The sequence below is a fragment of the Talaromyces atroroseus genome, assembly GCF_001907595.1.
Source record: "Talaromyces atroroseus strain IBT 11181 chromosome Unknown scaffold_11, whole genome shotgun sequence".
NCBI lineage: Eukaryota > Fungi > Ascomycota > Eurotiomycetes > Eurotiales > Trichocomaceae > Talaromyces > Talaromyces atroroseus.
In genome coordinates this window covers 675,069-702,887 of record NW_017971443.1, presented here as the reverse complement: position 1 = coordinate 702,887, position 27,819 = coordinate 675,069, and the positions used below count along the sequence as shown (strand labels likewise).

The 27,819-nt window shown below is 47.1% G+C and overlaps 8 protein-coding genes across 8 annotated transcripts; 4 read left to right on the top strand and 4 right to left on the bottom strand.

The window, feature by feature from the left end:
* Positions 1 to 2,051: 2,051 nt before the first annotated feature.
* On the bottom strand, positions 2,052 to 4,582 carry UA08_07533 (Psi-producing oxygenase A; the record flags this gene model as incomplete). The annotated part of the gene is made up of 8 exons (XM_020262438.1): positions 2,052 to 2,291; positions 2,332 to 2,705; positions 2,775 to 3,217; positions 3,282 to 3,633; positions 3,695 to 3,781; positions 3,827 to 3,932; positions 3,989 to 4,153; positions 4,220 to 4,582. 8 exons carry the CDS (start codon positions 4,580 to 4,582, stop codon positions 2,052 to 2,054), a joined length of 2,130 nt encoding a protein of 709 aa, XP_020117515.1.
* Positions 4,583 to 5,166: 584 nt separating this feature from the next.
* UA08_07532 (hypothetical protein) lies at positions 5,167 to 6,884 on the top strand (the record flags this gene model as incomplete). The annotated part of the gene is made up of 5 exons (XM_020262436.1): positions 5,167 to 5,440; positions 5,476 to 5,804; positions 5,873 to 5,966; positions 6,039 to 6,250; positions 6,333 to 6,884. 5 exons carry the CDS (start codon positions 5,167 to 5,169, stop codon positions 6,882 to 6,884), a joined length of 1,461 nt encoding a protein of 486 aa, XP_020117511.1.
* A 321-nt stretch (positions 6,885 to 7,205) lies between these two features.
* UA08_07531 (Orotate phosphoribosyltransferase) lies at positions 7,206 to 7,997 on the bottom strand (the record flags this gene model as incomplete). Its single annotated transcript, XM_020262435.1, has 2 exons — positions 7,206 to 7,677; positions 7,738 to 7,997. The coding sequence occupies 2 exons, from the start codon at positions 7,995 to 7,997 to the stop codon at positions 7,206 to 7,208; spliced, it is 732 nt and encodes a 243-aa protein (XP_020117510.1).
* Positions 7,998 to 8,876: 879 nt separating this feature from the next.
* UA08_07530 (Methylenetetrahydrofolate reductase 2) lies at positions 8,877 to 10,824 on the top strand (the record flags this gene model as incomplete). The annotated part of the gene is made up of 3 exons (XM_020262434.1): positions 8,877 to 9,703; positions 9,762 to 10,633; positions 10,721 to 10,824. 3 exons carry the CDS (start codon positions 8,877 to 8,879, stop codon positions 10,822 to 10,824), a joined length of 1,803 nt encoding a protein of 600 aa, XP_020117509.1.
* Positions 10,825 to 11,908: 1,084 nt separating this feature from the next.
* UA08_07529 (hypothetical protein) lies at positions 11,909 to 14,608 on the bottom strand (the record flags this gene model as incomplete). Its single annotated transcript, XM_020262433.1, has 3 exons — positions 11,909 to 12,018; positions 12,102 to 12,162; positions 12,227 to 14,608. 3 exons carry the CDS (start codon positions 14,606 to 14,608, stop codon positions 11,909 to 11,911), a joined length of 2,553 nt encoding a protein of 850 aa, XP_020117508.1.
* A 3,199-nt stretch (positions 14,609 to 17,807) lies between these two features.
* On the top strand, positions 17,808 to 18,455 carry UA08_07528 (V-type proton ATPase subunit F; the record flags this gene model as incomplete). Its single annotated transcript, XM_020262432.1, has 5 exons — positions 17,808 to 17,831; positions 17,906 to 17,940; positions 18,001 to 18,034; positions 18,106 to 18,243; positions 18,315 to 18,455. The coding sequence occupies 5 exons, from the start codon at positions 17,808 to 17,810 to the stop codon at positions 18,453 to 18,455; spliced, it is 372 nt and encodes a 123-aa protein (XP_020117227.1).
* Positions 18,456 to 19,125: 670 nt separating this feature from the next.
* UA08_07527 (Phosphatidylglycerol/phosphatidylinositol transfer protein) lies at positions 19,126 to 19,787 on the bottom strand (the record flags this gene model as incomplete). The annotated part of the gene is made up of 3 exons (XM_020262431.1): positions 19,126 to 19,212; positions 19,293 to 19,509; positions 19,582 to 19,787. The coding sequence occupies 3 exons, from the start codon at positions 19,785 to 19,787 to the stop codon at positions 19,126 to 19,128; spliced, it is 510 nt and encodes a 169-aa protein (XP_020117228.1).
* A 5,727-nt stretch (positions 19,788 to 25,514) lies between these two features.
* On the top strand, positions 25,515 to 25,968 carry UA08_07526 (hypothetical protein; the record flags this gene model as incomplete). The annotated part of the gene is made up of 2 exons (XM_020262430.1): positions 25,515 to 25,725; positions 25,787 to 25,968. The coding sequence occupies 2 exons, from the start codon at positions 25,515 to 25,517 to the stop codon at positions 25,966 to 25,968; spliced, it is 393 nt and encodes a 130-aa protein (XP_020117235.1).
* Between the last annotated feature and the right edge of the window lie 1,851 nt (positions 25,969 to 27,819).

Sequence of the window (27,819 nt, the reverse complement as noted above, 5' to 3'; positions counted from 1 at the left end):
GTATGTTGACATAGGGCTTTCTGATTCAGAAACACTTTCGTTTGTTTTCATTAGTCCCTTGGGCAAAAGATTCTGATAATTTCAAAGTATATATGTTAACAGTTCTCCGTAGCTAAGCTGTGTAGTGTTCATTCTCATTGTCTTCCCCGTTCATGCTCTGCTCTCACAATGTCCATAGTGCTAAGTACATTCACAGGTCTCTTTATGAGGACCATTCATTTTCTCTTTTCCTTTCTGCCTGTGCTATTCTTTGTTATAAGGCTCCATACCCGCGACTTGTTGTATACTGTACGTTGAAACGTCCTCATACATGTTATCAATGAAATTGTCTAAAATAGGTTCTGAACTGTTCACAATTTAGGCTGCAAATTTCTTCCGCCCCAGTCGTCGTGCGAGAAATGTCGTTCCTCCTGGCTATCCAGGACACCGTGGTATTTGGCCAGATTATATTGCCCCTGTTCAAGGCAGAGACAGCCGATCGCCTTGTCCGGGACTCAATGCCCTCGCTAATCACAATATATTACCGCATAATGGGAAACATGTAACCTATACACAGATCTCACATGCTGTTCAGCATGCATACAATCTTTCACCAACCCTTGCACAGCAGCTAACTGCGGCCGCCGTGCAACTTGATCAAGGGCGGGGTTGGATCAACTTACACGACCTCAATGCCTTAAATGTTAGCCAGGTGATAAGAGCTGCAGATCAATTTGCGCTTTCTATGCTCTTTTTTGCTCCTTTTTTCTTGTCTCAAAGAGGATCCGGGATACTGATTGTCGCTCCGCAATTCTGCAGGTTATTCAGCACGATGCCTCCTTCACTCGTCCTGACATCGCCTTCTGCCCTGACCAAAGCGTTCCCGACCTTAGCCTCGTGGAAAGCCTCATATCTCACTCTTCAAATGGAAAAACCCTCTCAATTGAAGACCTGGCGACCTATTCCGGGGACCGTCGCGCCGCTTGCAAACAGGCCAATGGTCAATACTCGCTAACGTACAGCTTCCGCCACAAATTCTTTGGTACATCACTTCCCTAATAATGTTCGTATATGTACTCACTATTACTTGTGTTCTGTGCTAGGCTCTGGAAATGCTGCACTCATGTTCTCGATTTTTGGCGGCGAAGTCGAAGATCTCCGGACCTGGTTGTCCGAGGAGCGTTTACCGTACGGGTGGCAACCCAAGAATAGAGAGGCATTCGGCCATACAATTGCGGTACTTTCTCTTTTCCAAGATTGTTCATATCTGATTTGACATAGCTATACGTACTGACCATATCTTGTGTATAACAGCAAGCCCAACTTGCAACCCTTGCAATTGAGTTCAACATCAACGAAAAGCAAAAGCTTTAGCTTTGTCTCTAATGATGCACTTGTGCTTTGTCCATACTGAACGATAGCATTAGAAGTCTGGCTTGTTTATCAATTTGGAAGGTCTGTCTTCTAGCCGGATTTACGAACCAGTTTTTCTTCTGGAAGTTCGACGTGATGTATTGCGCATAAACAAAATTCGTGCTCAATGTATTTAGTATAATTATGGATTCGGTCCTATCAGCCTGTCTTTGCAATCAACATATAATATACAATTTGGTTATTATGAGCCCAAACGGTACTAAAGGCAGCCGTAAAACATGGAAATGCTGCATCTCGTTCTGGGCTGGTGATCGTTCCGTGGTGAACAACAACCTGAGGCTGTTTTCAGAAATGATGTCGTTAGGAACCCAAACACAAAGCTCGAGCAGACGCCAAGGTGGTTGGATCATACTGACGCAAATGAAAGTACCAGTTTATTCTTCCGCATCATTCAGGAAGCCCTACAGAGTACATGTTTTGGAAGTCATTGTCGATAAGTCCACGTCCGGAGTCTGTTTCTAGTCACTTCAGAAATTATGTCAAGATATCCTGGTTTGTAATTACATAGCCATTTCAGCGTGTTGGTTGGAATTAGAATAAGAGACCCGCATGCATATAAAATCTCAGCTCTCTCCGATACTTTTCTCAATGAGCACACAGCTGAAAAGTGAAAAAAAACCAAGTCCCAACAACCTCGCTTATGACAATGGGCTTGAGAAATCATATTGCCCCGCAACACCTTGCCTATCAAATATACGCTTGATCTCGTCTGGATTTGTGAAGGGGAATAACTTCCAGACCGACCTTTCTCCGTAGAAGTTAGGGAATGCCACGTCAAGCAGATGGTGTATTTTACCCCCGCGAGCAAGTTTATCCTGCGGCTTATTGGGTTGGACGAGATTAAAACCCCATTCCGTCATATGGGCCGGAGTCCAGTCCTGCTCAAGTTGATGAAGAAGTCAGCAGGTATTTACATACATATTTCTTAAGACATAGGAGGCATACGAGGGTATAGAACCGGTCACCCCTGACTAATGTCACAGCATCGCTCAAGATAGCTCTGGTGATCGTAAAACCCGCACAGAGACCTGAACCCGGGTAGACTGGTTTCTTTGACTCTTCGAAGATCACGCCGGGGTACAATTCTACGTGATCTGGGTCCTTATACAGCGCTTCCATAGCCTTCTGAACTTCGGGATCCGAGTTAATATCGGCAAAGCTCTTATGTGGCGCAAGACCCATGAATTTGCGTAGTTCATTCAACGTTCCAACGTGCCAACTACGTGCCTGGCTCATTCCGAGAATGACAATAAGCTTGAGAGCCTCAGGCACTTGGTTTGCACCAAACGCAGCTAAGATCTGTGTAAGTTATCGGAGGGTAGGAAGATATTGATGATATGCATGCATGAAAAATAACATACCGCTAACGTCCTGCGTACTCTGGGCAATGAGTGATGCTAGTTCTTTGGTGTCGAAAGCACCAGAGCTATTGCGCTTCAGATTTCCAAAAGTTCGGATTTCAGGTTTCTGCGCGAGGGCGCGGTCCTTCCACTCGCCCAAGCCCCTCAGAAACTCTGCCAGCGGCAATTTTGTAAAATCTTGGCCTGGGAATAGATCTTGCATAAAAGCCTGCGTCCACGCCTCGTCTCTTACGCTGAGATTGCCATGCCAACGGTAAATGAGGTTAAATTCCACAGAAACCTGGTTTCCAGTGCCCATTGGGAGTTCAGTGTTATTTTTAAAGACGTCAGAGTATGACTCTCGGGGATCTAAAACCCAGCTGGTATTTGGGGAATAGTTCATGTTCAGGATAGTCTTCACATAATCGGAGAGAATGATGTTGACGTATAGCCCGCAAGTAATGCTAAAGTAGATTTTCAGCACAAAAAAGATGCAAATAATTGAAGATGGAGTGGGTCGTCACATACAGCCTTGCGGTGTTAAAAAGGGCGTTATCAGCAACTTTCTCTGCGGTATCCTTGCTCAAGCTTGGATTCAAACTGAAACGTCCTCCTTCGTTGATTTGTTTCAAGTTCTCAGCGACATAATTATGGAAGCGATTGAACGAAATCAGTAAAGCGGAGGCGCCTGGTGGAAACCCAAGAATACGATGTTCAGAGAATGTATCAGGCTTGAGCATGCCATCCTTCATAGTTCGCACAGCATGTTGTTCCTGGTCATTGTTCCCATATAAAGGGGATAAATCTAGGTAGGACGAAGTGGATGAGACGTTGGAAATCGGGGTTTGATTGTCTGTGTCATTACTAGTGCGGAACAGATCTGATTGTCAGTTAGTACAACGGTTGCTGGTATATTTTACTCAACAGACGGAGAAGTTAACCGTGAATGATAATAATGGCTAGGTAAAACAGCGCACTCGAGATCTTGTTGGGATGATCTTTCGGCAGTCCTCGACGAGCCAGAAGTTCTGGGAAGGATTAGCAACTGGTCCTCTGTGTCTTCACATACTAACTATCAAACACCTCTGAGGGATCAGGATATGTTCTCTCTTGGGTCAGTGATCTGACCGACTTGGCATAGCTTGAGCCTGCCATCCCAAGCTTCGGGTACATGACATTCTAGAAGCCCATTTTATCAGTCAATAGGCAGTAAGTATGCTAAATCTGAAACTGACATTGTTCGACCCATCTGCGGTGCGATAAACAAATTCGTCACCAAGAAGGGATAATGGAGGGTGTTGCAAACTATCCCACAATCCCTTGACAAGAATTCCCGTAATTGCATTCCGGGTTTCTGAGCCATCAGGCAACGAAGCTGCGAGCTTGATGATACGCTCCATCTGCGGAAGAATTCGCATGTCAACAACACATTCCATCCAATGAAACCAAGTTACGGAATAACGCACCAAGTAAGACTTATCGTTTATGCCCTCTCTCAGTGCTCTTGTGTGAGCAATGTCAATCAGAATTCCAATATCTTCATGAATCCGAAGGGCTTGACTCTTCTCATCAGATAAAAGGGAAGTATTCTTCTCGAGGAAATCAAATATGTCGGTCAGCAGAGTGCTCCATGGTGTCGAGCTCTCACGTTTGACGGCATTGGTGGTATTATCGTCGCCACTTGACGCAAGGATGGAGTTGAAGCGGCTCAACAACCCGCGTAAGGTGGAATCCGAGTCCTCAGTGGCATCGCAGCCCACGCTACACTTTATCATATCACGTAGTTCTTGAAGAGAAGATCGGACTGTATGAGACAGTAGGGAAACCATTGTGAATTTTGAGTATAGAGTCTTTTCAAAGTTAGCTAACTTTAGTTGTTAAACCCTATGATGATTAACCAGCACAACATAGTATTCAACGAGGTCCCAGATATGTGTACTTGAATGGATCTATCTAACAAATTAACAGCCCAAGTTAATGAAATCACCATTACACAAATGGTCTCATAACGCATGCAGGTAGTTCAAAACTCGGGAATGTGGCGTCACTCATTCTAAGGAGGGTTGCAACTCACGGAATAGACGTCAATGGCTTTCCAAGCCCAGTCGTATAGGAGACGAATGTGGTAAATGCTTATAAATATGGTTGACGAAAAAGAGTTGTAACAACATTGTTGACAGATGGTAGACGCACTGGGTGTACCGGTCTAGAACCTTGGGCATTATACGCAAACGACGATATTTGTTGCAGGTAGCCTTTCTGGCAGGAGATTCACTGATAGCCAGGTTAGTCTCCGACTTTTCCTATAAGTATTGTGAAAAGAGGCATAGCTGCCATTCATCTTGGAATCGGCCTGCTGGTATACCATCACATTGAATAAGGGGTACTCCTAAACTGATCGACAGAGTACAGCATGGCACAGCAAAGAGCGAAGCAGGCAGGCTATAAGCGCATCATCCTTTGTGCCGATGGGACATGGTTGTCATCTGATCTAGGCGACAAGTCCGTGCCAACGAACGTTGCGAAGATTGCTCGAGCAATCGCAACCAGCGGTCCAGATCGGCAAGGCGCGATTGTGCCTCAGATCGTATATTACCATTCTGGGCTGGGGAGCGGAGACCTCCCGCTTCAGAAAGCCATCTATGGTGGGTGTCACGGATTTCTGAAACTAGCTATACCAACCGGATGTGAGTCACTGATGCCTGGTCTGCTTCATTGACAGGTGGCGTCGGCTGGGGTTTGGACATCGACATTTGCCAACTCTATGAGTTCATCTCCAACAATTATGCGCCTGGGGATGAATTGATGTTATTCGGCTTCTCTCGTGGCGCTTTCACCGCGCGTTCAGTCGCTGGCTTGGTGGGTGATATAGGTATCCTTTCACCAGTCAATATGTCGCACTTTGCAGACATGTGGAAGGCGTACACGGCGAATACGGACGGGGAGCCCTTCAGCAAGTCAGCATGGTACCAAAAGCATAAGGACAAGCTACATTTATCGGAGAATATCAAGATCAAAGTTGTAGGTGTCTGGGACACTGTCGGAGCTTTGGTATGCGATGATACCAACAATACTTCCCCTGCTATTTTTATAACAGATAATAACTCAAGACTAAACAGGGAATCCCCGAATGGCCTCTGGTGGGTTTAGCAGCGAGATCTGGCATTGCTTTCAACAAGAAATACAGCTTTCACAATACGAGGTTGTCAAAAAGTAAGTCTACATGGCGAGCACACTTATCTGATACATAGTGGAAACCGTCACTAAAAAAGCGTTTTCGGCTAGATGTGGACTATGCTTTCCAGTGTCTCGCTATTGACGAGAGAAGATTAACGTTCCCCCCGGCCCTGTGGCACAAGACCGCAGGGGCTCCAGCGAAGGACATGAAGCAATGTTGGTTTCCCGGCATCCACGGCAATATTGGTGGCCAAGCAGATGATCCTACGAGCCCTGCTAATGACCATGGAGAGATTGGAGACATTACATTTGCCTGGATGGTAAGCTTACTAGTCTCGCTTTCTGCCTTTCGATAGCTATATATGTGATGCCCGAACCGACTAATCGCGAGCATTTATACAGGTGGACAATCTCTCAGGGATGTTGACGTTTGAAGAAGAGGCAATCAAAAATTTTATCGAGCAGCATCATGACAGCCAGGCTGATAACAAGCCCAAAGGATCTATCAACGAATGGGGATGCGGACCAATCGTTTCCAATTTCGCTGGACTGCAAGGTGCTTTCTTCAGGCTTCTGGGAAAGCAGGATCGCACGCCAGGAGCCTATCCGCGGGACGCTGGTGACGGAGTTGAGGGTGCCACGAATGAATATTTACACCCTATTGTTAGATTCCGGAAGCTCAAGGTCAACAATTACAATCCGGCATCACTAGCGGGCTTCAGACTCGAGGAGCCGGATGGTGGTACCGGATGGAAATGGGCTAAAAAAGGCGTGCAAGCCCTACCCGAGTATGTCCTGCGCCCAGAAAAGACGATAAGTTTGGCGTTCGAGGGAGGATACAAGAGTGGCAGTAGCTTGTCGAGACTATTGTGCCCCAAAGCTCTTTTGCAGGATCTCGACAGGGATAATGGATTGCTAGGCGCTAGAGCTGCCACTGTGCCTGATTCAACTTGAACCCAACCTAGTTCGAGGTAGTTTTTCTTTACGGAGTATACATGATCAAAAGTTTTACATTAAGTTACTAAGGGTTATAAGTCCACTGGAAGGTCACTCCTCATAATGAACATGGACACAGACTCGAAGAAACAATGGTTTGATATACACAAACTTTTTATTTACAAAAGATATATATATATATATATATATATATATACAAATCACGACATTGCGAGCGTGCTATATACTATGTTCTAAATTTTAAGTACACTTGCCACCCAGATCCTATTTAGCATAATTCGTTAACCTAATTTCCTCACTTTTCAGCAAAATGGACTTTTATGTAGCTTTATACTTCTCCCGGTACTCCTCCAGCCTGCGAATCTCTTCCTTGCCAATCTTGTCTCCCAGCTGGTCAATCAAATCTTGGAATACGAGCACCGCACGAATGGGAATATCCCCGCCCAAATCTCTTTCAGCGGCTCCGATAGCACTCTTCTGCTCTGTGTCGCTGACTCTCTCTTGACGATCGAACAGTAAAACAACACCAGCAACGGTTCCACCTTCCTTCTTGATGATTCCGACAGCTTCGCGAAGCGCGGTGCCAGCGGTGATGACGTCGTCGACGATCAAGACACGTTTGCCCTTGAGAGGGGCACCGACAATATTTCCTCCCTCGCCGTGATCCTTCGCTTCTTTGCGATTGAAAGAGTAGCTGATGCTATCCCATGTTTTGGTGCCCGCGAGCGCATCGCGAGTAGCGAGTTCGGTCACGACGCCAACGCATTCCGGAATACCCTTGTAAGCCGGGCTGTAGGCATTCAGAGAGATTAGTCAGTGTTCAGCAAGTGTGAAGCACGGCGCAACATACCCAAATACAATGTCAAAAATTGGCGTGATGCTGCCATCGGCGGATATTGTCACAAAAGGCGGGGATGAAATGACGTTCGCGAAAGCAGCTGAGGTCTGGCGCAACAAAGGCGCAGTATAGAGACGGCTCGAGGTCAGAAAGTACGGCGACTCGCGACCAGACTTCAATGTGTATGTTCCGAATGCAAGAGCATTGTTGGCTATGAGCAAAGACAGAAGGTTGGACTTGTAGTCCTGATCGACGGGCTGAGCGGGGGACATGACTAAAACTGGCTGGGGTATCTCAGGGAATGGGAAAAGCGCTCTGCCGTCCGGGGTACCAAGAAGCCAAGTGAGCCTCGTCTTGTGTGCGAGCTGGTTGCTTGTTGGGAGAGATTGGATAAAAATTGCATGGAGGGGCAGAGGGCAGAAACAGAAAGAGAAAGAGGCAGAGCCATAGCCCGCCTCAGGCAGCCAATCAGCGCTCGGATCCGGTGGCGGGCGCTGATTGGCTATCTCGCTCGCTGACCGAGTACACAGTACCACAGACAACCAGGTTGTCTCTTGGTTTACTGCGTTTTCTCAGGCATAATATTCGAGTATGGTTCTCAGCATGCTTAGCCATGGCGCATACGAGCAGAGACCATGGGATTTGCCCGCTTCGTCCTCTCGCTGTGGGCGAGAACGATTGTCTGCCTGGGGCATCGACTGCTCTTTGCGATTGGCGGGGACTTCCAAATCCGAGCTAGCGTCATTTCTCCGGTCTCCGATAACGGTTTTAGCGTTCATATTTTAGGATGACCTTCGGAGCCGGCGACTAAACACCAAGAATTATTCGGGATTGCAATTGCCAGCTTTCTACTCTCCCTTTCAGCTGCCCTTGCTTGCTTCTTTTCTTCTCTTTTCGTCTTTCTTTTGATCATACGATTGTGCTTCTGCTTCTTTTAGACGATACCCTCATCCTTCCTGCCGCCACTGCTTTATTGGTGCATATACCGCGGGACATTTCACTAAATTTGATATCCAGCTTCTTTTCCTCGCACGCCGTGTGCGATTTTTTTTTTTATTTATTTTTTTTTTTTTGACTGTGTCAATTCCAAGGAGATCAGTTATTCATACTGGCTAGCACATTCCTTTCCTAGCAACGGCCACCAAGTCACAATGCACGTAGGGCAAAGGCTCCAAGACCAGGCGGCCTCCGGTCGACCTGGAATCTCCTTCGAATACTTCCCGCCGAAGACCGCTCAGGGTGTCCAGAACTTATACGATCGTATGGATCGCATGCATGACCTAGGTCCAGCTTTTATTGATGTCACCTGGGGCGCTGGTGGTAGCCGATCTGATCTGACCTGTGAAATGGTGCGAATTGCGCAGACAGTCTTCGGCTTGGAGACTGTCATGCACTTGACTTGCACTGATATGCCCCGTGAGAAAGTCGACGCTGCGTTGGAGGCTGCTTATAATGCCGGTTGCACGAATATCCTCGCCCTGCGGGGTGACCCGCCCCGCGAACATGAGAAGTGGGAAGCTGCAGAGGGCGGTTTCCGATATGCCAAGGACCTGGTCAAATATATTAGGGAGAAATACGGCAATCACTTTGATATTGGCGTCGGGGGATATCCCGAGGGTGCTGATGACAACCCCGACGTCGACCTACTAATTGATCATCTTAAGGAGAAGGTCGATGCCGGAAGCTCATTCATTGTGACTCAGATGTTTTATGACGTGGACAACTTCCTGGACTGGGTACAAAAGTGTCGCGCTAAGGGGGTCAATGTTCCCATCATTCCAGGAATTATGCCTATCTCAACATATGACGCTTTCATCCGCCGCTCAAAGTGGACGAAAATCCGCGTGCCTCCACAGTGGCTAGAAGAGCTCGAGCCGGTCAAGGCCGATGATGCCAGAGTCCGAGAACTTGGCACGAAGTTTGTGTCGGAACTGTGTCGTAAACTGTTAAAGTCTGGCGAAATCCACCACCTACACTTGTAAGTCTGCCGTTCAATAAGCCTTCCGGTTGCAGCCAAGCTGATCTGAATTCCCCAGTTATACTATGAACCTTGCGCAAGCAACCCGCCTAATTTTGGAAGAACTCAACCTTTGCCCATCAGAAGCAGCTCCTCTTCACAAACCTCTGCCATGGCGCAAGTCTCTTGGTTTGCGCCGACGCAGCGAAGATGTCCGTCCAATTTTCTGGCGGAATCGAAACCACTCTTACATTGCTCGTACAGCGGATTGGGATGAGTACCCCAATGGACGCTGGACTGATGCTCGTTCCCCCGCCTTCGGCGAGTTGAATGCTTACGGCGTGAGATTAAAAGGTACCAGCCAGCAGAACGTTAAGCTCTGGGGCACACCCAAGTCTCTGAAGGACCTAGCCGACATCTTTGTCAACTATCTCAACGGAAAGTTGGAGAGACTACCATGGAGTGATACTTCCGTTACCTCCGAGACCAGCGGTATCGAGACCGAGCTCATTGAACTTAACAAGCGCGGTTTCCTCACCATCAACTCCCAACCAGCCGTCAATGGCGTCAAGTCGACCGACCCGGTTCACGGTTGGGGTCCACGCAATGGATACGTCTACCAAAAGGCATATCTGGAACTGTTCATTCCTCCAGAGCACGTAGACGAGCTTCTACGCCGCATCGAGAAGAACCCAGATCTGACATACTATTGCGTCAACAAGACCGGCGAACTGAAGGCGAGAAGCGATGACGGACCTAATGCCGTTACCTGGGGTATCTTTGCTTCGAAGGAAATCATTCAGCCTACCATTGTCGAGAGCGTGAGCTTCATGGCCTGGAAGGACGAGGCTTACCAACTCGGTGACGATTGGGCGAAATGTCATCCTGCGGATAGCCCCAGTCGCAAACTTATCCAGCGTATGATGGACGAATGGTATATCTTAAATATCGGTAAGTTTAGAGCTGATGTAGACATCAGTACCAAAGCCAAGTTGAAAAAAGTTTTTGTGTTAGCTGACTTTCCTCTTACGTAAACAGTCAACAACGACTTTCATAAGAAAGACGACATCTTCCGCCTCTTCGATGGCCTTGTCATCAAAGACCTCGCAACCGAAACTCCAGCGGACAGCACCACCGACTAAAAGCTCACTCTGCACCCAGACAAACCAACATCCCCAGATATTCCGGGGAGAGAAAAAGAACAAAACAAACATATCCATTCAACATTAATGATTTTTTTCAGGAGCATTATCAGGAGGGACCGGGGTTTTTTTTTAAAAAAAAAGCGCAAAGCAAAAAAGACGAGCGGATATTTCGACACCAATAATCAGCGCTCTTCTTTCCTTATCCTTTCGATTTCGATTTCGATTTCGATCTTCATTTTCATTTTCATTTTCAACATACGACAGCCACTCCAAAAAAGAACAAGCTAGTTAATGACTATTGATGCCAAGAAAAAAAACGACGTGATGAAATTCAACATTTAATACCATTCAACATGCATCCATCATATACCGCGGACATCTTGGAGAGGAGAAGGAGGGGGGACAAGAAGTGAAGGAGGACTGGAGCTCTTTTCCTTCTTTTCTGAGACACCTTTCCTGCTTTTCCCACTTGTTTGTCTTTAATTGTTTCTTTATTTCCTTCATGTTAATCTCCTTCTCCTTTCCTCTTTGGTTCCATCTATATTATTATTTTTCCTCCTTCCTACCCATACATAGTGCGTGGGCCGCGTTCTGAAAAAAAGAACTACTTACTGTACTCCATACACACGGAGATACCTTGAATCTTACCTAGGTACACCTACTTTCTATTTGGAAATTAAAAAAAAAAAAACAGTTCTAAAAATTATATTGAAGTAAACCTTTTTCTTTCTTCTCCTTTTCGTCTCAAATTTTCTCCGTGTCAGTATTAAAAGATAAACGTACACGCTGAATTCGTAGATAAACGAATACATTTATTATTAACAATAGCTTTCGTACCCCTGGCTAGCTTCAGACTAAATACATATAACAAGCAAAACCATTGAAAGGAAAATAAAGGAAACGAGCAACGAAGAGATAATAATGTCCGAACAAAAGAGAATTATAAAACACGAACTTCCAACCGCAGTTCCAAAAAAAAAAAATTGGAAATAAGAAGCACAACTCCATCTTGTCTCTGACAGACTCCAGGAATTTTCGACTTAACATAGTCGAAAATGTGCAGGAAGCGATATAAATACCATCACTCCCATACAGCGTCCAATACGTGTGCAAAAATCCACCCAGCAGGCTTACTAAACCACAAAATCCAGCTGGTGACAATTGCAATGTAGCCGGCAGTCTTCGCAAAAACTATAAACACATAGTACAAAATTGCAAAATTAACAAGGGCTTGTCCTATGTCTCCTGCCAGATCTCCAAATTCATCGACACACGACTGTGGTAACACTCCGGTTTGTTTGTATTCCAACCAAGCTTCCGCCAGACGGTTGCATACTTTGAAACAATGAGTGGCCATATGGAATAGCTTCTCGCAAAAGAGAATAGTATGTGAATATACTTGGTTATGGCCAAGGGAATCGTGAAATCTGATGAGCGAGAGGTAGAAAGCCCCAGGACCGGACGCAATATCGGTTAGGCGGACGTCGTTAGGAATATTAACCGGACCCTTGTTCCCTCCAGCACGAGGAATGGCAGCATCTTCATGTTCGTTGATAGTGTGGGTTCTCGGTGGACGTTTTGCGCCGCTCTTACGTGAGGGCTTTCTGACTGGCTTTGTGTCGGTATGTTGGGAAGCAGGGGCGGAGGTAGAGGAAGAAGCAGAAGATGGGGTTGACTGATCTTTGGCTTCATTTTGATGCGTCTTTTCCTGCTTCTCTGCCTCTTCTTTAGCTTTTGCTGCCTTGTAAGCCCTACGAGCTTCATTGATTCTTTCAGTATTGAGCTTCTGTTCTTTCAATTCGTCCAGTGGCTCTCTTGTTTTCTTAGCAGCGCTTTGAGATTTTGCTTTGTCGTACGCAGCACGTGCTTCAGCCAGTCGCTCTGCGTGCTTTCGAGCGGCTGCCAATCGTTCAGATGCAGTTTTTGCAGCGGCGGCACCCTGTCTCGCCTTCTCTGCCTTCATCCGAATTTCCATTCGGATGGAGTGAGTATTCCTCTTCTCAGACTGGGGAGACTTTGCATTCGTTGGTGATACATCTGCTTTGGCTTTCAGTGGAGGAGGGGAAGGGGAAGTGCTCAGGGGCGGACTCGGCAATTGTTGAGGCACTTGAAGGCCGTCCAACTCGGCGACGCTTGATGCCTTTGGTGCCTTTTGATTTGCATTGCGCGCTCTCGCTTCTTCCGGGGAAAGGATTTCGTAGAGCTGCGGACCTTTGCCAGGAATGTCCTTGAAGATATCGCTAGGGCTCAGTCTAATACTGTCACTGCTCTTGGGTGTAGTCATAGATTTGCCTTCTGGGATCTGCTCAAGGTTTGTTTTGCTAAAATCAGGTGAGGTAGGCTTGGAAGGTTGCTCTGGAGCATGTTGAGGAGCCGCTTCAGGCGTGCTGCTAGGCGAAGAGCTTTCCAAAAACACATCATTTTCTGGAGCTCCCTGCTTCGTCTTGCTGGGAAAGTTCCGTGGCCTAGACGATGTCTTGAACGCTAAACGTGTCCGTGATCCTTGTATAACTGCTCTAGTGAGGGGTTTCTTGGTGCTGGCGGGAGGAGTAGATTTGAGGGCATTATCTTCACCTTCCTTGACTATATGCTGGGCACTTTCCTTGGGACTGCTCGACGCGGGCTTTGGTATTTTTGTCGATTGTGCTGCTGTCAATGCTAGTGGAATGTCTAGAGGGTTGGTATGAGGTGTCGCATGTTCCTTGCTAGGAGCTTTTGGGGGTGTCCTAGCGAGAGGTTGACCGGAAAGCTGTGGCAGTTTGGATGATCTTGGAATGCCAGATGATTTAGCTTTGTCACCTTCGTCCGCTGACTTCACGATTGGTGATGCTTGCGATTCGTTCTCATCGTCTAGAGACGGAAATAAAAGGATTTCATCTGGATTTTTTGCAGCTGCTTCATCTACTCCCATACAACCCAGGAAACATTCTTCTCTTAACTTTTTGACCAAATCTTTCTGTTTGAGTTTCGAATAGTCGTTTACTGGACTGACTCTGGCCCGCCCAACCTCATCAGGACTGAAGTAAGATTGTTTCGGTCCATCCACTGGAGGGGAGATTGACTGGCTGCTGCCTGTTGAAGAGGAATGCAAAGATGAGTCCTTTTGAACTATAGGAATTGAGCTCGTCTTCTTCGGGCGTGCCGTACTTTGGTGCTGTGGAGAGCCAGAAGACGGTTTAGACGCATCCATCTCGTGCCTTCTAACCGTCGGCGTATGAAGCCTCCCTATCTTTTCTTGATACATTCGGATCTGCTCAACTGACATGGAGGGCGGATTGGGATCTTTCGCAGAAGGCATGTGTACGACAAATCGGTCTTCCCAGTCATCCGATGATGACATATCAGTTGAGCCGGAGCCAGCAGAGGACACGGTCTTTGCCAATTTGTAGCTCAATGGCGACGATTGCGGCGATGGCGTTTGAGAAACATCAACACTGACCCACTGGTCACCATTGACTTTCCATTTCTGACTGACACGCGGCCGAGGAATATGATCTTCACAAGAGCTATCAGTGCGGTTGCTTGGACTAACCACGCCAGTTCTAGGGTTGGCGCCTCTTGTGGTCAGCTTATCCTCCTGCTTGACCTGATAGAATCGCGGCTCCTTTTGCTTGGGCGGTGTAGCCCATCGAGGCTTGCGAGCTTCAGCGCCACCAGGTCTGCCGGAGATTGCCTGTGCTGCAGCTGCAGCAATTTTCCGTTCCAAACGTTGTCTGATATCCTTCCAATCTCGCTCGAAGGACTTTTTAGGTCCTATCATAGTATTATCTGCAAGATCCATCGCGATGTCAGAGGTCAATTCTTCTGCGTTGCTTCCATGACAGCCGCTGCAGAATGCCCCGGTATCTTTCGAGCAATTCGAATCAGACAGGCATATACAATCCTGCGAGTATGAATGTGCCTCAGCGAGAAGCTCTAGACGACGGATTGAAGAATAATGCGACCGAGAAAAGAGATGCTTAACCTTGTCCCATGCTGTCGAAATGGGGTCTCTACGCTGCTCGCGAGGTTGTATGTAGGGATCTGGACGTGTTTGAGGAGGAGGACTGCATGATTGAGATGATGATGCGAGAATCGTCACAGGGACCGGCGTCCAGCGAATAGGGAAAAAGGAGGAGGCAGACATTCGCCGCGGATGTAATGAATGTGCTGTCATTGAACTAAAAAGGCACTCTTCGATAAGAATATGTAGCGTAAGATGGGTGCTGGTTGGCTGGATGGCCGTGAGGAATGCGCGAGAGAAGCGTGTGGAATGTCAGCCTCCTCCAAGCAAACCAACCGTCCAAAGTGCCATCCGACACGTGAGCCATTGATCAATACGTGTGAGCGCTTAACTTTTGCCTTAAGAAGGGGCAGGGGGGCATGTCTTCTTGCCTCAAGCAGGAATGAGCCACCGGGGCTGATGCCCATTCCATCATGAAAGACAGTTCACGTTGAAGCAAGAGCGGCTTGACACGGTGGAATTAGGTATTGTGTTAATGACGCATGACTTAATGTCACTCAGACATTGGAGTTGAATTGTTTTTGCAAAGAGACAGAGTTGAGGGAGGGAAAGAGTAAGGTTGGTGGTAGTATATATTAGGGCTATTTAGCCCTGCCCTCCAAATATAGTAATTTTGACTTTTCAAATATCTTGTCGTAAGGCATCCAGTCACAGTTGTATAGGTAGTTCTGGTTATAAACAGCCCTCATCACATGCCTAGCAGCTTCTGTGGCAATAAATGCCTGGACGCACCTAGTAACACAGATGGTTCGTTGCGAGTTAGGGCTTAAGATGAAAATGCCTTTGCATGCTCAACGACCTCACGGACATCTTTCGCGTCATATCCATACAGAATCCAATTTCAAGACCTCCTCAATTCGCTTCGTTTTTGATATACAATATGAAATACAGGGAACCAGAATGCAGATGCCAACCTCTGAAAGTAGATTTGACACAACGACCAGCCGGTGTCGCATCGCAGACGCCTCGAAAGAACCCCCCCCCCCCCCCAAAAAAAAATAGAATAAATTAGTAGAGGAGATTGTGTCGCCCATGCCAATTTGTACTATTAAAACCGTCCACTCTCTCGTCGGGTGGAATCATCCAAATGTCCCAAGCGTGGTTGTGCAACGGAAAAGTTACTCAACCCTCCTGGAGTGCTTGTCCGCTTTAGTGGACTTGCCATTTTCCTCGAGGGTGTTGCGGACGCAATTCTATCGTTGAAGCTGCGTATGGACCCAGGCCTTTCCGCGACGAGGTTGGCTGACATTGATTTTCGAAGCGGGGAATTGGCATGAGAGTAGATACCCAGACTGCCACCGTCGCCTACACCAGTAGAGGCGGTCGGCGGCCTGAATTGTGGCTGTCGAATGTTAGATAATTGATTCTGCACTAACGGTGAAGAATCTCGTAGATGGCTGGGCGTTTGTATTTGAACTCCGGTTTGGGTGTTAGCCGGCATGAACGACTTTCGTCGAGATGGCGACACCTGCCTGCTAGCTGAGTCGGGATCAACATGGGCAACATAGTTGGGATTGGGACTTGTTTTGAAGCCCCGGTTAATTATGTGAGCCGGCGTCCAGAGCTCGACTTGGTTATAATTATCATCTGACTCAGGTTGACTAACGTGCTCTTCTGAAAACTGGACACCCACATCTCGCATAAGCGGTTGAGTGCGAGGATGAACGAATTTCGTGTCATACTCATGCATTACCTCTTTATGCACCAAGGCTAGATCTTTGGTTTGTCGGGAGAACGAGGTCGAAATAAAGGACATTTGAATGGAGAGGAGACCCACGAGGACAATCGTGGTAAAGACTGTAACGCTTGGCCGAGGATCTGATGGGAGAGTAGGTAGAAACAGCCAATAAATAAGGACATGGCCGGGACTGAACGAGCAGAACAGACGTAGTGATAGGGGGAACGGATCCCAAACAGCTATTTCCCAGACATCCCGTTTTGGGTCTGGATGTCGTCTTGACTCGGCCGTTTCCCCTGTTAATATATCGCGAAGGTATCGAATCGGCGATGTGGACATGGGACTCGATGACACTTGTACTCGATGTGCCGATGTTGTCGCTGGTGCTCTATCGATAGAAGCTTCGAAGAGACGATATCGACGTTTGCGCCAAAATGTGTAGACAGCATTCGTCACCGAGAACAACATGAGGAGGTGCACAAGAAAAGTAGCCTAAATTTGCCAGCCACACCAGAGTTAAGAACTTGTTCTGCCGAAAAAGAAAAAGAGGGAAGAAAATAAAGCAAGAAGTGTGCACCTACAGCCCAACTAAACAACGACGTTCTGCTCCTCCCATCATGCCCAAAAATGTCATCCTCGATCCGACTTTTCCTTGTAGCGCTGTTTGCTCTAGCAACCATAAAAACGAAATTGAGCCCCAGTCCCAAAGGCTGAGCCCAGTCCTTCTCCAACTGGGTCCAATCACTGGAATCTACCTCCTCTGAAATCCACAGAAGAAAATCCAACGGATTAAAAAAGCTGGCAATGCGCTCAGAAAGCGGTTGGCGACGTACGACTCGTGGCATGGCTGATGGATGGATAGATCGCTCCTCGCTCCTCCTCCTCGTAACTTCCCAAAAACTTGAAGAGAAGTTTGTTCTTCACCAGGCTGTCGCGCTATGCATTGGGTAAACGACACTCAAGAGCTTGCCGGCTCTTGACTCATATCGTATCTTCCTTGGGATTGTTCGATCGACAGCGAAGATGGGCGGTGGTTGAGGAAGCTGCGGAAAGCAAAGCGACAAAAGCTCAGTGTGTCATGTGAAGGTAAACAAGAGGCCGACCCAAAGCGGCTTAGCGGGTTTATCCCGCGGGGATCCATCGTCCATGCAGCGTAGCTTTCAAGCTCCGAACATCTTCAATCAATACATTCACAATCGCAATGCGAAGCGTGGGGGAAAAATTACAATTCAGCGAATAGAACGGGGGTTTTCAAATTTTTTCTGAAGAGTGACTCACGAAGCTTTACATTCGCCCTCCATGGCCGCCGCCGCAGCCTACAAGGTAATCAGTCCATCGACCGCGCACCCATTCTCCCCGCAGTACCGGCAGTCGATTAATCAAACTGGACATTATAGGACCGACAATTTTTGGCGGTGATTGGAGATGAAGAGTAGGTCTTTTATCGTTGCAGATTATATTCTGGACTATGTTGACTGGATTCTCCTCATAGCTCTGTCACTGGTCTTTTACTTGCGGGTATCGGCGTAAGACTCACCACCACATACAACCAAGGCACAGGCAAAGACTAATCGTGGCTTTCAACCTCCGCATACAGCATGTAACCGAACCCCCGGACTCACAACGCAATTTCCTAGTCGTTGACTCCAAAACCGAAACGTCAACCATCGAAAAGGCATTCCAGAGCTTCACCCAGGAAAGGAAAGATATCGGCGTGGTATTGATCAATCAACATGTACGTTTGAGAAGATTCCACATCCGTATATCCGGTCAATCTAAAATCTTACAATCTCTTTCACTCTACAGGTTGCCGAGCGTATCAGACCTTTAGTCGACTCGTTTGCAGAGGCCTTTCCGGCAGTGCTCGAGATCCCGAGTAAGGATCATCCATACGACCCTGAGAAGGATAGTGTTCTTCGACGAGTGCGGAGACTGTTTGGCGAGTAACCAAGTTGATCTGTGCTGGATTTCTCCTTGTTCTGTTTCTTTGTGCTTCTAGTTAACATCTATCATGATTCTGTTGGCGTTTGTTGCACTCTTTTCCTTTCATCGCTATTTAGACGATGCTTATAAATTTGTCTGTTGTCAACGTATGTGCATATGAAACCTACAGCATAAAGCGTGGACCAAAATACGCTGTTCTATCTGTTTAAAACAAGCAGTCTTCAAGCCCAAGTCAAATGGCAATTCGCTTAATGAGTCTCACGCGATGTACCTATATACATTGAGGGAGTCAAAAGGCAAACACGGCTGATATCATCCCGCAAACCTTGAACGGGGCATGCCAAAAACAGCAAAGATCACGCATTGAATGAAGGCAGTTGGACAGACGGAACAGACAGGCGGAAAAAAGCTGCGAACCTACCTAGGCGATGGATCAAATCAAAAAGAGCAATGCACAATAGGACAGATACGACGAAAGAGGGCAGGCAGAGAAGAAAGAAACAACGCTGTGCATAACAAATTCTCAGTTAGTTAGAGTTAGGGAGAGCTTGACCGTCATGGTCATCGGAACAATAGTAACTAGCAAATAGCAAAAATGTCGTCGATTTGCAACAAGCAGTCGGCATATAATCGAGAAATTCACATCAACAGCATGGACACATGGCATAATACATTAATGAAAGATGATATCATGGGCCTGAAGACAGGTGACGCGGGTCTTGTCCTCAGTGTAGACGTCGGCAAGAACAGCATATTTTCCCTGTATAGAAAATAAATTACATCTCGTTAGTACTGCTAAAATCGAGATAAGAGCTTAATCGAGCCGTGAGTTTCACTTACAGGTGGAACCTCCTTGGGAATTTCTACTTCCTTGGTGAACTTCTGATGACCTTCAAGAGGGCACTGCAGATCAGTGTTAGCCTCAATCTCGTCGCACAAATCGGCTTCGACGTTTATCAAGCGAATCAAGCCGTATTTGACTTGGAGATGAATCTTGGCGCCTTTCTCGACGGGGGCGTGGAAAATGCCTTCGGCTTCGATAGTGAGGATCTCGCCACTGTTCAGAGAGATATGTAGCTGATTAGCAAATGCGAGCACAGGACCATCTTGTGCAGCGATATGTACATACGGGACAGGTGGGTTGGGAGTCAAGTCGACCGAGACGATCTCGAGAATGTCATTCTCGGGGTCGGCGCAGAACTCCAGAGGATTTTCACCGCTAACAGGGAACGAGTCTCCCAGGGATTTGATAGGCGACTGGCCAAAGAGAGGGAGCGATGCAGCCCAGAGTTGGAGGGGGGCGAGGGAAAAGAGGAGAGCGGAGGAGAGCTTCATGGCTGCAGACGCTCAGAGATAAGGGCGACGATAAGACGCCTGGAAGAGCTAGACGGAGCAAGACAAACCGGCTGGGTTCTGGCAGGAAAGGCGTGCAAAGCAATGACAGGGCTGTACCGTATCGTGATGTGGTTCGCTCGGTGGTGAAGGCAGAGGGTTCTTGCAGGAGACTCAGAGACGACGTTAGCTTAGATTGAGGCCATTCCCGATGATGACGATAGGCTCCAGCCAATAGTCGCACCGCCACGTGACGGGTCACACGCCCGGGCCCTCACCGCCGCAGTTTAACTCTGCGCCGCCCTGCTGACTGACTCTCGCTGAGGAACATCGCATCACCCATCCGTTCGCCGTTCTGGTTCTCGCTAATTGTTCGAGCTTAGTTTCGTATCCCGCGGAAATGGGATCTCCGGCTCAGCTTTCTCAGCTTTCTGTCGCTGCCACCGTCACTGTCACTCAGTTTCCATTATCGCTGCTTTTAGCCGCCGAAGCTAGCCAGGACAGCCCCACCGGCCTCATATTTGCTCCTCCCGCATGACCAGCAAGGCAGGATGCCTCGATAAACACAAAAGAATATGCAATGCGTGTCTTATTCGCGAATGAATTTTGTTCAGCATTATTTAGGATGCTTGCATTCAGCTAACCATGAATCCAGCACTGTCGGGATCCGAAATACGACATGTTGATCCTGCCGAGGCTGACATGCTTGAATGCGACATGACTTTTTCATGCAAAACAAAGATGATTTTCATGCGAGATGTCTACCATGCATACTGCTATAACTAGGGACCTCGGTCTCTAGGGGAGGTGACAAACTTCTTCAAGCCTGCAGGAATCAAATGCAGCCCTTCTCCCGCACCTGCAGGCTGCAGCACTCCAGCTACCTGCTGCCATCCTATTTGCTGACGCGTTAGGTTTCCTGCATATGCAGTCTAGCATCTAGCTTGAAGATCCAGAGAAAAAGAAAAAAAAAAGACCTTAGACAAGAGAAATTGCCATATCAAATTCATAAAAATGAATCCCCCCCCGGTTAACTTTAAGCGCTAATCACTTGATTTCAGGCGTATGCCACGCTCTTTCCCTGCCATATACTGGCTGACTTACTGCTTGATGGCACTTACAAGTCCTAGAATGGTTGCTAGCACACCATGACTAGAGACGAAACGCATCTGCCAGTGACGTGGCCATGGACTATAATCTTCAGAACCATGGTTCGCGAAAAAAGCAAATTATGAAAAGCCCTGCAAGTTGATCTTACTACCCAATCAATCATGATCAATCGTGCGTCGCCAATTTTGGTGGACAAGGATTTGCTTCCTCTTTTTTCTTCTTTGTTTGTCTTTTGTGCTTCAAACAAAATCGACCCGATAAGCTGTAGTAGCATCTGCCAAATGGGGAATAATCTGTACCCACTAGGCCGTACGGAGTATTCCGTGCATACGCATGCGCTAACTTTGACAGCATCAGATGAAGTTAGGAGCCCTTCTAGCAGATATGTCAGGACTCGGCAGTTTGTAGGGGGAATCCTGATAGATGACAGGGTGGCTTGAGTAGTACGTAGTAAATAGGAAATGGTGATTTTGTTGTATAGCCCACTTAGAAAGTGCAAGTCGTAGAAGTTTGGATCCGGGAGGAGCCGTCAGCCATCCCCCCCTGCGGGACGGACCATTAGGTTTTAACTCCTGAGATGGGTTACAGCGCATGCGTAGTGTGTATAATCTTGATCACCCGCAGCCGGACGACTAAACATGTAAGTGGAACAAATCAATTTGTTGCCGCATGAACATGGGGTGTCATGAACCGTTTAGCTTGCCAACCGATATTTTTCTTGGATATTAGTGTCACTTCGGGCCTTCAATGCATCCATGGGCTTGCCCCGCGAAAAGGAGAGAAAGCCGAGTTGAATATAAACCACGCCGTATTGTTCAGATGTGGATTCTAGTACTGAATTAGGCAGGTCGCATAATTACGACTGAATCCAAGCGGGGCCATGTACATACACCGATCCTCGCAGAAACCATCATACGTACGAAGTGTACTTGGCTGAAAACAAAGAAGGGTAGCCCGCGTTTTTTGCATGGTACAGATTTGTTGGCAACAGCAACACAGCACGCACGAACAAGTCATAGAGGTCGCTGCAAGATGTCGACGGTCGAATAGCCATGGTGTTGTCCTGCCATTAATAGACAGCCAAAGAATAGCGCATAGAAATACCCACCATCCCAAATGCAATGTATGTAACACTTGCTCTTGTGACCTGCCGGGAAAAAGTGCTTGTAAATTGCAAAAACAGACGTTATTCAGCCCACTACCCCTTTCGCTGAAAAGTGGATAAACGACGTTTTAGTGATAAGCCCAACTTGTTGATACATTAACTCATTGAGCCTGTTGGCCAGTCAACAGAAGTAGCCCACGAGCCAAGTGGTTCCTCAAATTCTGCGCAGACTGCCATACGTATTAGTATTCCTTGATCGGAGCATGAGTAGTGTTTATTGCTCGTAAAAAGTGTTTGACGTGGGCCACGCTGACAGAATTAGGGCAAGGCAACTAAAGTAGACTTGCCGCAGCCGGCCAAGGTCCCACTAGTTCCCACTCGCTTCAGCTACGTAGCTCATCCTGCAAGGCATAACATAAATCGCCGCTGTCAAAGTGAAACTTCCGTTGGTCCAGGCTTAAAAATAAGGAAATTTCAAATTTCTGCTCAAGAAGTCCCCGCACGTCTCGGATTCAGGTCTTGGATTCTTCGAGTCCCTGTTTATCACCTTTCGAATACTATATACGGGAGTATATAGAATCGTGGTTTCAGTGGACACGATCTGACGGGAGCTATCAATAATTAGACAACGGCAAAGGACGGCAACTTATCGCTGCGAACCATGGCGCTGGGACGGGAGCGTTTCCCCTGAAGGGAACCCTTCTCTTAAGTTTTATGTGTTCCTCATGTTTTGCACAGCAACCGTCCCGACAGTTTGGATAGCACGATGGAACTTAACCGATCCCGTCCAGTTCGTGCATGATCTCTTCTGACATGCGTTGGTCATTATTTATTCGCGGGTAAGCGGGAACTATGAGATGGTGTGCCAGCCCGATGGTAAACAACGCAGTGTGACATCGTCGGTTTTTGGCATAAAGATTCAACACACGGCTGTCGATGCATCAACTTCCCTTACTTCTTCGGCATTTTACGTTGGTCTGAACGGATGAAGCCTAGTTCAAGTATATCGGATGTATTGCAAAGTAGACCGTAGGATAGGGTTGTAGTCGCCAATTTGCTTTGGAACCGTGGAGTATAGAACCATTCATTCGTAATCCTTGTCGTCCTTCGGACGTTTCGGTAAACAAGCGCTTGTTAACTGTAACGACGATTGTTGGTCAATAAAAGCACCCCAGATGGTCTCCGGGGCCAATGTAACACTTACTCACCCTGTTACTGGCCTTGAGAGCTTGACCACTTGACATAAGCCGCATAAAGGGGCGGTGAGTTTCCAATCAGATTCCTCAACAAACTTTGGCGTACGGAGACCTGCATAATGTAATTTGGTCAGGTACTACTCGATCGAGTAAAGCTAGCCCTCTAAATTTTCCGGCCCTTTTCTACTAGGACAACTTAACAGAGCGCGCTATAATGCTGCATCCTTGTGGCGACGGTCATTCTTCGAATAATGCGATTGCTTGGACCCGAAAAAAAAAACGCTTGCTTACTTGCAACAACTGGCTGAGTTCTTCCCATATTTTTTTTTTTTTTGGATCAGACTGGTAGATTTCTCGTATGATTGTTATATGGGCAATCGAGTGCCGGGTGCAAAGTTATGCCTGGACTTTATAAAGTTTGCCGAGTAGAATGGCCAATCTCAATGTTGCTCGCCCTCAGCAACGGCGACGAATGAGACATTCTAGAGTAGGTAGAATAACAAGGCAGCTTTCTCTTGCCGCGTTGAGACTGATGACGCATGCTCTAAGGTAAGAATAAGCCACGTTCGACTTCCCTGCACTTGATGAGCAATATACTCAAGGGACCTTTCGAAACTTTCGTTATTTTATTTCTTGTCGCTCGTTTCGGGAAGCCAACCATGAATCCTCAACCATCTGAGTGGTGTGTATCTGGGTCCACACAGTGGATGCAACTTGCTCTCACTGCATCGGAGAACTCCTGTTTAGTGGAAGGGATATTCGGCGTGGCTGCCACTAATCATTGCACATTAGCTGCCTGAATCATCCCTCGAAGATCAGGATACATGGGTCGCTTTCCGGGCATGGTTACGGCCACCACGGCCGTCCTACGCTTCACACTAAGCGTCAACATCTTTCAGGTCGTCCTGAAAAATTTCCTGTTAAGGCAGAAGAGCGTCAATACCCCAAATACTAGTAGCCCCAAAAACACAGTCTTGTTGACTAATATGATGCAAATAGCGAGCCATATGTGACATGAGGTTACTAAAATTTGTGAATTTCGCTTCTGCAGATCACCTATTGAAGGAGCAAAGCAATCTGCGGCCGGTAATACAAACGTCAGGGCTTGTTTGAACTGAGCATCTGTTTTCGTATTGTATCACGCCGCCTAGTATCGTACCCCATTTTCGCGGCAACTATTTCAGGGAGTCGATTGTGCCTTGACTGCTGAACAATGGCTATGCCAACATACTAGAGTTTTACAGGCTCACATCTCGATTGCTGTCAAATCTCGTGTAAGAGCTGTGTCATCGGCTGCAATCACTCTCTTCGTCACATTTTGATTTGGTTCGCGCAATTCCCTCCCAACTCGGTAGGTCCGCTGAAAAGTTTGACAAACCACTTCCTGCCGACACTCCCTCCTAGGGCCTTCAGAGATTGGTCTAAACATCATGAAGTATAAAATTCCACGAGCATTCACTACCTCAAGAAGTAGTTCAACTGACAATGTACTAGCAACCCAAACGTGGATACCACATCGCTAGACAGCGCTTTGCAGGAAATCGTCATCATTCACGGCCGTGAATTTCAACGGTATTCAGTCAACAACCGTATTTATCTTTGCCCCGTCGATGATGTATGTATTAACACTCTATCGTCCCAGGCAATGGTCTTCATCTGCATGAAATTACTGACTTCCCCAGTCTGAGATAGACCGACTGGAACTTCAGCAACAAGTGTTCAACCTAGTTTTTGATAATCGCCTAATATTTCCGCCGATTCCTAATCCCCGACGAGTGTTGGACTGTGGCTATGGTGCTGCGAACTGGGCGCTGGAAGTGGCAGAGCAATACCAGGACTGTCAGGTATCTGGACGAAAATCAGATACTGTGTTGAAACCTCAATCGCTCATCATGTACAACACTAGGTAATCGGAGTCGATATATCGCCACATATGCAGCCACTTGACGCCCCAGAAAATTTGTGGTTACAAGTATGCTGAAATCAACCTTTCAACGTGTAATCACTCTTTAACTTCCAGTAAGGCTATATGCTGGATCTGGGAGTAAAAGAACGCTCGTGTTAGACAAGGAATGTGACGCTAACTGTTTTGAAAATCAGGTAGATGATCTGAACCGTACTTTCACCTTCCCTTCGCGACATTTCGATCTTGTACATTCAAGACTCGTTGCCTCTGGGATTTCGCGATCTCGTTGGACATCATACGTACGTGACTTAGTGCGGTAAGGCGACCAGTTGGACATGCACCTGAAATGCACAAATGCAAATGCCTAACGTTGTTGGCGCAATAGTGTGACGAAACGCGGTGGCTGGGTCCAAATGGCTGAAATATATGCAAACGTTCAATCCGACAACGGCTCCATAACAGATCAACATGCCCTGAGGGAATGGAGCAGACGGTATATGGATGCATTGGCAGATATCAAAGATTTGAGGGTTGGTCCTAGACTAGCAAGTCTAATGACAGCAGCGGGATTGCAAGATGTCGACATGAGAATGATTCAGCTGCCATTATCTGCGTGGTCAACTGGTATGCGTAATCTTGACCAAAAAAAAAAATTGCCGTACACGTGGAACTAATTGTTGACAAGACCCCCGCATGCGTCAAATCGGTGCTGCAAATCGAAACAATGTTCATCAACTCCTAGAATCGGTAGCGCTGTATCCATTGACGCAGCGTGTGCATATGTCTCACGATGAGTTCAGCACTCTGATCAACCGAGCTAGAGCAGAGGTTGACGACCATAACTTGAAAGCTTATTTTCCATTGTAGGTGCTTCGCAACCTGCCTGAGGCATATTTCGGCCTGGCTAATATACACCAGATATGTTGCTATTGGCCGAAAACCGACATAGCGTCTGATCCAAGAGCAATCTGCTCTGTCAAGACCGCAGACATCAGAGGGTGATAGATGACGGGACCTTCTTTGAAGACCTGAAATCGATAATTGTTCAACGAAACATATCATCAAGTGAATGAAAAATAATGAAAATTAACCTTTTCACTATGTTCCTCTCTGCCCCTGTTCCTCCCTGGCGGTATGTAGTGGTGAAGTGTGCTGCATCCCGTTAAAAAGCTGAGGTCGGATGTTGTGTGCTTGACGAGAACGAGGGAGCCATCACCTGACTTGCTCCGTGGAAGGAAAGAACAACGGCTCATCGAGTTCCCTGTGACCCAGTGTGAGACTTCCCTCGACTTGATTGGATTTTGCAACACCCAATGGAGCACGAAGAGCTTGCAACTGTTTTGCACTGCTAATTCCTGACATGAACAATAAAGAAAAGAAAGATACGAGTCGGGTCCAGAAATTCCCATTGAATTACTAGTATGAGTCTGGATGCCGCTGCTGTTGCCTTCTAATGCGACAACATGTGATGGGGTTACATGTATGCGGGAGAGAACTCCCACCTCGGTCGAAAATGCGGAAAGAAAAGCAGATTAAAAGCGTACATTCCACGGAGTATTGGCGAACTTAAGAGGTTACCCGCAAGCGTTGCCGAGAGGATGGTTTATTGAAGTGTGGTCCAATCCTTCGATCGTCAGGGATACACTGCTAAGAAGATGATGTGTACGTATCTCTAGCGGGAATGCGTGCAGCTTTTGGTGTCTGCGTAAGGGCTAGGTGGTGTGGGAAAGGAAAAAAGAATGGTTGACTTTGTGTCCACATCCTATCTCGAAGTGAGTATCGAATTACTTCGGCTGCGTCTGAGTCTGGCGTCCTGTCTTTGTTCAATCTCCACCATGGTGCATCTCGACAGTGAGCGCAAGTACGATAAGCCTCATGCCGTGTTATTGTGGGCATTAGTTTGATCGAAACGTCGAATGACCACGCGATGTCATAATATGCAGCACTATATGGGGCATTGGGAAGTGCTGTGCAGAACTGTTGATCGGTATGCTCTTTTCAACTCGAAGTTATGTCGGTGAAAAAATCCAGGGCGGTATTCCAAGGTCTGTCAGCTTATTAAGTTTAACAATGCACCCATACCAGTTTCACCGCCCGGGGAATATTTGTCATGGTTAGACAAAGGAGAAGCATCAGTTGACTGTCACTCGGATATTTTAGCTCAGCAGCAGCCTATTCTCTATGGGCTACAACCGACAAGGGATAGATTTCCAAGGGGTATCCGTCTTCAAGAAGAGATCGATACGGGCTGCATGGAAGGAAGCTTCGGTTATATCTCATTGCGGCCCTGGATCGGGCGATAAGGGGCTTGCACGCTATGTCCTATTTTTTAATTGAAATATGATTGGACCATGCAAGAGTATTGCAACAAATTTGCCATGACTTCTGGGGCAGATTCCCGCTACGCTCCAAGGTCCTGCATGTCGCCGCATATATATTGCAAAGGGCATGGTAACTAAAAGTGCAATGGTTCAGATATTCCTTTCCAAGGCACGAACATCGAAATGGAAGGTTTTCATGAGAAATACATTCGTGATTTGAAAAGGCAGGACTGCGTGCAAGTGTGCCGGGTATATTTTGAAATTGAAGGCGATGATCATTCTTGTCAGCGCCAAGGTCATCAACTTCTCTTTTCATAATATTGCCCATCAGAGATCTAGGTTGCGTGAAGCTTTGGGTAATAAGAGAAAAGGGGGAGGAGCATAATCGTGCAGGAAC